General features: G+C 58.8%; 1 protein-coding gene across 9 annotated transcripts in view; it reads left to right on the forward strand.

The window, feature by feature from the left end:
* ERC1 (ELKS/RAB6-interacting/CAST family member 1) overlaps positions 1–5220 on the forward strand; it is a 265228-nt gene extending 260008 nt beyond the window's left edge. For all 9 annotated transcript variants that reach the window (XM_070453239.1, XM_070453238.1, XM_070453242.1 and 6 more), the window contains one exon: positions 347–5220. In XM_070453239.1, coding sequence (XP_070309340.1) covers positions 347–484 — 138 coding nt within the window. In that variant the 3' untranslated portion in view covers positions 485–5220. The remainder of the gene's footprint in view (positions 1–346) is intronic.
* The last annotated feature ends 4910 nt before the right edge of the window (positions 5221–10130 follow it).

Raw genomic sequence — 10130 nt, forward strand, 5'->3', positions numbered from 1 at the left:
TGGTGGTCACCAGGTTGTACATTACACCTCAGACCTCATTCATCTCGGAACTGAAAGTTTGTGCCTTTTTACTGCCCGCTTCTGTTTCTCACACTTCCAGCCCCTGGCAGCCACTGTTCCTCTCTCTGCTTCTCGAATTTGACTCGACGTTTCTCCCTCCAGGTTCCATGTGTAGGTGACACCACGCAGTGTTTGTCTTTCTCGGTCTGGCTCATCTCACTGAGCGCGATGCCCTCCAGGCTCATCCATGTGTTTGCCAGCATCCTTCCTTTGTTGATGAAGGGTAATTCTGAACTCAGTGCGAATGGGCTTTATTTATTTCACCTGAATCCCTCTCTCCTTTCAGCTTCAGAGTGAACAGGAGAAAGGTGAGCGGGACAACACCGAGTTGCAGGAGTTTGCCAATGCCGTCCTGCAGCAGATCGCAGATCACTGCCCCGACATCCTGGAGCAGGTGGTCAACGCCCTGGAAGAGTCATCCTGACCCCTCGCGAAAGCGGCCAGCCCACCAGCCCGAGCGTTGAACCCAGGAGCCAGGAGAGGAGGCGTGCGAGGAACCGGGCCCTAGGTTCCTGGCACCAGACACACTACAGACCCCGTCCTGCCTCGCTTAGTCCCTCCAGCGAGGCGCCAGCGCCGTTTCTCGTCTGTCTTCTAACCTGCTTCCTTCTTCGGGTGTCGTCCCCACACTAACTGTCCTGCCGTCCCAGTCGGGCGAGCAGCCGAGCCTCCGTGGAAAGCTGCCCTCCGGCCATCAGCAGTGACACTGTGGACGCTGGCGGCTATGCCCTGATGGGGACACGGGGAGAGCCCCCCCAGTCTGTGGCACAAGGATGGAGTCTGGACACTGCGGAGCTCAGCTTTCTGGGGGATGCCTCACTGAGGACCCAAGATCTGCGTGTTCTGATACCAGGACAGGTGCTTCCCCCTAAGAGGGTAAAAAAGAAATCCCAAAAAGAGTATTAACAGAAAGAAGGGGGAGAGGGACCAGGGACCGAGCCGACCAACTCCCCCTCTCCTGTCCATGCTGGTGACTGTCCACAAGGGGCATCTAGGCAGGCCTGTGGGTGGGCGCTCGGGGACCCGGCCTCCCTGCCTCCTGGTCCTCATGCTTGTCCTCAGCCTCTGGGTGAGTCCCTCTTGCTTGGTGCATTGGATCACATCCATCGCTGAAAGAGAAGAGGGCAGTGTGGCCACGCCCACAGCTCTGCTTCTGTAGAATACGACTGGTCCTCTGGGTCAGGCTGGCTTCCCCGGAACGTCTCTGTCTCACCCCTGAAGAGTGCTTCTGCCTCCCCCCACCCCACCCCCACCCCACACTCCAGGCTCGGGCACCCCCTCCCCACCCCTGCAGCCTTCATCCTGACCCACAGCCTCTGCTGCACATGGATGTCTCTCATCACACATGCACTCCTTCCCTTCTTCTGCTCAGACCGTGTTTATGAAGTGCCTGTGGTGTGCACGTGGCTGCCAGGCACCATCCATGAAGACAGTCTCTGGGAGGGGCGGGGTCGAGGATTCTGTGAGATGCACCTGGTCCAATCTTAAGTCTTAATAGAGGGCAGTTTTTTCCAGAAAAATCTTCCACAAATCAGCGTTTCTCATTATAATGGAATTTATGGGTTTTGGGGAGCAGGAGGCTGCATCAGTTACTAATTTGGGGGTTTGTTCCCCTGAAGGAGTGTGCTGTGTAAAGGGCTATGACGGTGGACGGTGTCTTTTCTGCACATCCACATGCTTCTCGATGAACTTGGCCAGCTCCCTGTTGCAAATCAGAAAATTGACCCCAAAGTTGCAAATCCTGTTGAGAGTACTGACGTCTTCCCCAAGCATAGACGGTGGCAGTCATAAATATCAGGCACCGAGAAACAGACCACTTAACCCGAATCTCGCCCTTTGATCACCTCTCCGGCCAGACACCCAGCAGACGCTCACATCCTCTGATAAAGAGTTGCTGGGCTAAATGGGTTTTCTGCTTCCCCTTCCCCAGTTACTCACCCAGAGAATCCGAGGCTGCCTGTCAGGTCGTCACAGTCGTCAGTCCCGTATCTTCCCGCCAGCAGTCCGTAACGGTCCCATTAACTTATATGGTCACATCTCCAGCAGCCCCCACTCCCCGCCATAAACCAGCTTCCCCCCGTGAGAAGTTGTCGAGTGCTCCTTATCGAAGGTTTAAATGGACTCTGTTCATAAATTTCTTACTGAGATGCTTCCTGATAGCTGGGCTGGCCAGAGCGGGGGTGCTGCAGGACTCAGACAGTAAGTGGTGGCTGGTCGTGGTCAATTACCTCAACCCCATTTATTTATTGCACTGCCCATAAATCACATAGAAAGCCCCGGTGTTTTAGGGCCGGAGTCCTGGAATCTCACATTATCCGCCACAGTGGGAGAACCAAGGTAGAAGGACCTCCTCCCTGGCCTGCAGAAAGGAGGGCCCCCATGCAGGGCAGCGGCCCAGCTGGCTCTTCTGGTGGTCCGCTGGGTCCACCTTCCCCGTCAGATACAGTCCCTGCTGCCTGCCTGTAGATACCTGTAGGATTACTCTGGGCGGACACCATCTGTCTGTCCCTGAACCAGGCAGGATTCTCCTCTGTCTCCTGGGTGGTCCTCCTCCCACCTCAGTGGTTCTGGGGGCTGTTTGGTCCTCAATGAGGGTCAACTCTGCCTGAAGTTTAATAGTGAGCAAGGACCTACCTATACCACAAGAGCAAAGCGAATGTAATCTCCAGCATTTAGCATCCTAACTGAGTGTAGGTCTCTCACTGAGCCAACGTTTGCTGAAGGCGCAGTTCCCAGCACACGAGCTTTGTGTCCCCTGACCTTACCTGGCTTTGTGGTTGTATAAGGTCACAAGCTGCTCCCGAAGGTCTGTGACCTTGGAGACGCGCTGCAGGCCGCCTAGGATGCCCACCAAACCCTCCATCCCAGCGTCACGTCTTGTTGCCCTGAGCACCTCAAGCTCTGTCCCCAGGTAACAGTTGTCACGGGCGGCAGCGAAGAGAGTGGGTGGCCCCGACCTGGGGTGCAGGGAAGAAGCTTCATGCGGTGCCCGTCTCCTCTTCCCGGGTCCTGCCCCTCCGCCGCAGGCACTCACCGGGCTTGTGATGAAGCGTCTGGGTGCAGGTCTGCAAGGGTGTGGGCTCCGTTTGAAATGGAAAAGTCGTCAGGTGGGCTGTCACGTGTGAAGAAGGAAGCAGGGCTCTGCAACTCCATCTCGGCTCTGACCTTGGACCTTGACCATGTACCTGACCATCTGAAGGCTGCCTGAGAGCTTCGCTCTTCCTAACTTCGTCTTAGGAACACAAGTGAAGCAGACGGGACCGAAGGCGCTTCCAGCGTGGACGGCGGCAGCTCAGCCCCACTTTGTGTCCAGAAGGGTCTGTTGGGTTTTCCAGCAGCTCGCCCGCCCCCTGGAGCAAGAGGAGGAGAGGAAGTCGTCTCCAGGTGTCGGACTGCTGATGGTCAGGATTTGCTGCTGACCCAACCCGCGTGCCCTTCCCTGCCCCCGTGGACTCCACCATGTGAGCAAAGGCCCCAGGGCGGGGAAAGAGCAAGGGTGGACTTGGGCTCAAGTGGCCCTTCCTGAGTCCCCGTGGACCCTGTGTGGGCCCCCAGCCTCCTCTCCCATCCACGGCAGAGCGCAGGGCTGGGGGGGGGGGGTCGGGGGAGGAGAGGGAGGGGCAGTCAGCCAAGCAGACCGAGGCCCACCCACCACTGCCAGCCCTGACCCCTCAGCAGGGGGCAACCATCAAAGAAAGGTTTTTAGAGGAATCTGGTGTTTCCTCTCCAGAAACTAAGGGAATATTTAACATTTATGCAAGAAGAAAATGGGAAATCCTTCTGAACAAAATGGCTGTCCTGTGCTTTTTAAGCAAAAACTTTCCAAACTTTTTAGTGTCAAAACTGTAACCAAGTGTCTCCTGGTTTTTCCCAGCGTGTGTGGCGAGTGCTGTGACCCCCATCGTAGGTGTTTCTCCTTCCGACCCCGGGGGAGCGGTGGATTAGGGATTGATTTACGGGGAGTGGGTTCCTGTCCCACCCCACCTCCCCTTTCGTTTCTCTGCTTGTCGATATTGTCCGTGTGGTTCAGAGAATCGGGGCGGTTCCATTGTGTCCATTGTTGAGATTATTAAGATATTACAGAGTAGTTGTAGAACTGAAAAATTAAAGAGCTGTGTTTCTAAAAAAAAAAAAAAAAATCCAACCAATATCATGTTAACAAAGGAATTCAAGCTCTGGGGCAGCCAGACACCGCCCCTCTCCCCATAAGGTGGCCGAGGTGGCAGCCGGGCCGGCCGCTGGGGAGACGCTAGGTCCAGGTCCAGGCAGGCGACCACCCGCTGAGCTCAGGAGGGGCTCCTGGGGCCCGGCTTGCCTGTCCACCCTCAGGGCCTCTGCCAGAGGCTCCCAGATCCTTGACCCTGTAGCTGCCCTCACCCCCACACTGGTCCCCGCCCAGCGTGCTGAGTCCCGTGTGGTCATCTGGGCCTGGCGCTGGCCCCTGAGCCCTGCACCAGCCACAGAGCCTCCTCCTGCCCACTTGGTGCTATACTCTCCGGGGCCCATCCAGGATGGGCCAAGCCCCGGCCAGTCTGGAGTTTGCGGTCTGGGTGGGGGGCGGGCTCAGAACCCAGCCCCTCTGACTTCAGTCCCTGCAGCCTTTCCCTGAAAGCTTTTGAGACCCCCCCAGGCTGCCCGTGTGGGCCCCAGCAATGGCCTGGCCAGGAAAGGAGATGACCTCCACTGAGCCAGAGAGCCCGGCCCTGGTGGGGCTGCCTCCCCCGCTACCACACTCAGCAGTATTGCACACACCCTGGACCCCCAGGGGCAGCCCAAGGCGCTCGAGGCCAGCGGGTGTGTGGGTTGTGGGTCGTAGACTGGGGTTTCCTAGGGTTCCCCTGCCCACCCCCCCACCCCCCGGCTCGGCTTCAGGAGGGAGAGCCACCCCTGCTGAGGAGCCGGGGCCCTGGGCACTGACCCTGCAGCTTGAGTCCTTTTGGTGACAGTAGCGGCCGAGGGGGTGGTGTCTGAGCGGGCCCACCACTGCCGTCCACTGCACGCCGGCCCGGCAGTGTCGCTGACACGATCATGACGTTACAGAGAAACTGTGTTATAGTCGACTTTGCCTTGATAACTATTGTAAACACTTTGTTCATTTTTTTTTTCTTTTTTATTCACAAACTAAATCCATCAGGAAATTATAAAGTTATTTAAAAATCGCGTGCTGTTTTTCTTTGAACCTCATGCAGTCTGCTCATCCAGGTAGGATGTGTCCTCAGATGCTAGAAAGGCAGGAGAGCAGGCAGTCCCCGTGCAGTCAGCCCCACCAGGAGTCCCTGGGAAGCAGGGATGCCCAGGTCATGGGAGGGCAGAGGAGTGGACAGCACCCTGGCCCTGACAGGCTGACAGTGACTCTCTGAAAAGGGGGAGCCCCTTTGGGCATCCACCTGGACTCGAGGCTGGCCGCCCCCCTTACTGTGCTTCACGGTTTGCACACCGAGGCCCGAGCTGGGGTCCCCACTTCACTCTGTCCCAGAGCAGTGCCCACAGGTCTGATTCAGATGGGGCTGGAGCCACCCCCCCAACCCCGGGATGTGTGGTGGCATGTATACCCTGGACCACATGAGGTGCATAATCGGACAGAACGGGGGTCGGGAGCAAAGGGTTGCCAAGACCATCTGCTGGGAAGTTTGGCAGCTCTGAGCCTGATGTCGACAAGAAGTTTTTCTGGGGACTTCGGTGAGAGTTGGTTTTTTCTGCTTCATTTTGTTACCTTGTCTCCCGCACAAGGGACTCGGCCCGCTCGCCGCGTTCCCACCCTCTCCATACAGGTTCTGAAGCCCACTGACGTTGGCACACGGACCAAACACCGCCCTCCCGTAGCCCTGCCCATGCCCGGCTCTGCCCAGCCTCACTCCCTCCAGCAGGGAAGGCCTGGGGTGGGCACAGTCTCACTGCAGGATGTGTGTTTTGCTGCATAAGTGAAATCGCCACCACGCGCCGATGTGTCCACCACGCAGAGCTGTTGGGTGACACTGGTTGCTGTCCCGAGGGTCTCCCATTCATCCTGACTTGTTGCTTGCTGATTCGCCCCGTGGTCTCCTGCTCAGGTGCAGAAAGAGGGACGCAGAGGCCACGAGGTGTAAGGAGAATACGTGAGAGGAGAACTTGCAGTGGAGAATTCCGTCCGTGAACTTGGTTTCTTCTCTGGACTGGGAGACGACTGCTGTGATTTGGAGCCTCTTGGGCTGGTTTGAAAACGATTAGGTGCTGGTTAGACCCTGAGGGAGCATTCCAAGGAAGCTGGCTTGAGAGCCACACGCTTTCCCAGGTGTCGGGGGAGTGTGGGAGAGGGCCCCGGATTCACAGCCCAGAGCCTTGGCTGCCCTTGACCTCAGCCCTGCTACGTTCTCCAGGTCACAGGCCACGATGAGGACAATGGGCAATTGTGTTTCTCCTTCTTGAGAGCGGAGACCTGCATTCTTCGGGTCTGCAGCTGCTCTAAGACCACCCAGCAGGTGCACCAGGAGGCGGCCCCCAGCAGGACGTGGACACGGAGACCGGCCCGTGAGTGTCGCTGAAGCCAGCAGCTCCTGCCGGGTCGGCTCAGGCTCCAGTTTCCTTTTCATGTGACTTTATTCCTCAGGGCTCCTTTCAGACTTTGGCGGGGAGCCGTGGTGTCCATCCCCGCTCCAGAGCTGTGGGTGGGCAGTGAGTGGGAGCTGGGGGCTCCATCTAGCTCTCCTTGGATTGTCGCTGCAGTGCGGAGTCAGGATGAGCCACGGCTTCAGGATCCTCCTGACACTTCAGGAGAGAAGAGAACACAAGTAGCCACTCGGCCTCTGTCTGTGGGGCCACTGTGAGATGCCCCCGGGGGACCTGACGGGCGGCCGTCCAGGAGAGGCCAGGCCAGCGTGGAGCCTGCAGGGGTGTGGGGAGCAGGATGCCCATCCTGCTGGACGGGCGGGGAGCCAGGGCGGAGCAGGGCTTGGCCTGTGGGAACCTCGGCCGTGCGTGCGAAGGCAAGGGTCCAGGGATCAGACAACGGGATCGCCTTCTGGTCTGTGCTGTGTGTCAGGCTGTGGCCTCGGGAATTCACCTGGCTTCTCTCATCTTCAGCTTCCTCATTTTAAAACAGATAAGGATGCCTACTCCCACAGGTAGAGACACGAGGCCTGGAGAGGGGGATTCTCCAGTGGGGGTCACCAGCCTCTTCGCCTGCCCTGTTCCAGCACCTGCCCTGACCCCCTGCCGGACCTTGGCCACGGTGCCCTCACCCAGGGGTGTCAGATGCCAGCAGTCACATGGCTTCTGCTTTAGAGGGCAAAGCCCAGATGCCAATGTGCTGTTTCATCGGCCGGGCCGCGCCGATCTCCCAGGGATGGGCTCCTGAATATGGGCTTTGTCTGCCTGCCTCTTAGTCATGGTGACAAAGGACACCCGGGAGACGGGAACCCAACGCCAGATTCTTGAGCCAGGACGTCAACGCTGCAGAGTCCAGCCTGCGGCCTCCAGCGTGGATTGGAACCTGCAGACGCTGCGGGGACGCTCTGACCCCAGCTCCCCGCCCAGGCCAGCAGATGGAAAGTCCCTGAGGGCGGGCGTCTGCTCCCCTGGCCCCAAATGCAGTGGTGCATACTCAGGCTCATAGCAGAACCCACCAGGCACTGGAATGGGCCTGCTCTCGTCAGGTCTCCCAAGAGCTTTAACTCCAAGACGGTCCCACAGCTGTGTCGCTGGACGTGCTTTAGGTGGGCATCTGCTAGAAGGTGGCCTCCCCTGTGAGCCAGACCTCAGAGCCAGCCTGCAGGGCCCCGGCTGCCCCCTGCTCAGGGCCGGGGCAGCTGGGAGAGGGACAGTCTGGACCTGACCCTGGAGCTCGGGATCTTCACTGTGCAAGGCCTCACCATCCACACACCCTCAGCTTAGGTCCTCGGGGTCGTGGGATTTCCTTCAGTGCCCCTGAGCTGACTAACGAGGCTCCTTCCTACCTCACGGCCGGGGGACAGAGACCTCGCATCTAAAGCAGGTGCTGCTGCTTCAGAAGAGAGTCTCCATACTGAAGGCTCGATGGATGTTCTGGAAACTTGCCAGGGACTAAGACGCAACTGGTCTTTGTAAAGGTCCCTCCCCTCCCCAGAGTTTGTGTGTGTGTGTGTGCATGCGTGCGCGTGTGTGCGCTCCGGGTTCACGCACCCCCATAAAGGCTTTGGCCCAGTGTGAGGGTCTCCCTGTGATGAAGGAAATGAGTAAAAAGCTTCAACATTTTTGTTCCCCTTGGAGGCCTGCAAAGAAGGTGTTAAGAGCACAAGATTTAAATCATAAATTTTATTAAAAGCCAAGCAGCCCAACATGTGGCTGTTGCCAACTTGGACGGTCTTTGGGGTGAAGCTGCCCTGAGCTAATCCAGAAGGAATCAGAGGGGGAAGCGGGTGGAGCCTCAGCCAGCAGGAGTGGGGAGGCCCGCACCCCGGGATCCTTCCCTCCACCCTCCCTCACTCTCCTTCTTCAACCAGGGGAGCCTCAAGCCACCAGGACTCCAGGTAAGGAGGAGGAGCGTCCACTCCTGCTGGCCCAGAACTGGCCACAGGTGCCCCCTGAGTGCCATTTGGGAGACACGCAGCACACGGAGCCCCAGCTGACCTCCCATCCTCCCCACCCTCCTGCAACAGCTGGGGTTCTGTGTCCAGGACACCCAGGAAATGCCCCTCCCCAGACCTGCTAGAATGGGAGACCCCACTCTTTCCCAGGATGGGGGCCCTAGCCGGCCTCTCACGAGACACAGGAAGCTATGTGAGATCCTCTGACCTGGGAAGCAGCACCTCCCAGGACGGATGGAGTCAGGGTGCAGAGATTGGGCAGAGGGGCTCCCCCCAAACAGCCTCGCCTCCAACCCAAGCTGCTCCCGGACACCTCCCAGGCCCCAGCCCGACCCTTGCCCCGGCTCTGTGTCAGCTCTGAGGGGAGCTCAGCGTCACAAGGGTCACCGTGACTTTGCGCCTTGAGCTCTCCAGCCCACTCGCCAAGGGTGGGAGCACGGCTCTGCAGCACCTCGGGAGGGGGCTCTGAAGCCCCCACCCCTGAGCTGGACCCAGGGGGCCTCCGCCATGGACAGGGACCCTGGATCTGTCCGGCCAGTCAGACTTCCTGTCTTTACTAAAACATTGGTTTTATTATAAGGTGTTAAAAATCACCAGCACGGCTTGGAACCAGCCACAACATCTTCCAAGCTTCCCAGTGTCATTGGGGAGCGCAGGGGCCTCCACCCAGAACCTCTGGACCCCTCAAAGCTCCCAGGAGCAGGGCGGGGCCATCTAATCCCCTGGTGATGACTTCCCACCTGTGTGTATGTAGGTGATTCTGTGGACAGCGATTTAATATTCTCAGCTGGATACCTGTGTCTGCAAACCGGGGCTTCTGAGTGTAATCACTTCCTTCTGGAGCTTCTGCGATTCTCCCCCCGCCCCCTGGGGTTGGGGGGGCGTGGAGGGGCATGCCGGCCGGTGGGGAAGCAAGGCCTGCCGGGGCCACACTGGCTGCAGTGAGGGCGGCAGTCACCCTGGGGTGGGGGGGAGACGAGACTGCCCCTGCCCCACGGCGGCTGCTCCCCTGAGCCTGACAGGCCTTTCCCAGCAGCCACCTTCTTTCCTTCTGTTTTTTCTCTTTGCTTAACAAGATTCCCGCCCCTCCCCCGCCCCCCACCAAATGTACTCCTCCTCTACGTGCAGGAGACCCGGGGCTGGGTACTGCCCAGTTTGCAGGGATCAGGGATGGTCAGGGTCTCTCATTCCAGCAGGTCTAGATAGGAGCATTTCCTGAGTGTCCTGGACACAGAAGCCCAGCTGTTGGCAGCCGGGCGGGCTGGTGGGCAGCTCTCCCGCCAGACGCCGGGTTTTCTGTCTTCATCTCACCAGTGCTTCCTGGGGCACCTTCTGTTTGCAGGTCTGCGTCAGTCACCACGGCTGGGGGTGACTCAAGGCCCCAGGGTGGGCGCCAACTCCCCTATGTCCACCCACCAGCCCCCCACCGAAGCACCCCAGGGTTTGTGGCTGTCCTGCCCCCATGGCCCTCTGTGAGTTTAATAAACAAGACTGAGAGGGGAGTGATTTACAGAGAATGTGCAGTGCCCT

This window comes from Odocoileus virginianus, chromosome 23 (genome assembly GCF_023699985.2).
Source record: "Odocoileus virginianus isolate 20LAN1187 ecotype Illinois chromosome 23, Ovbor_1.2, whole genome shotgun sequence".
NCBI classification, from domain to species: Eukaryota; Metazoa; Chordata; class Mammalia; order Artiodactyla; family Cervidae; genus Odocoileus; species Odocoileus virginianus.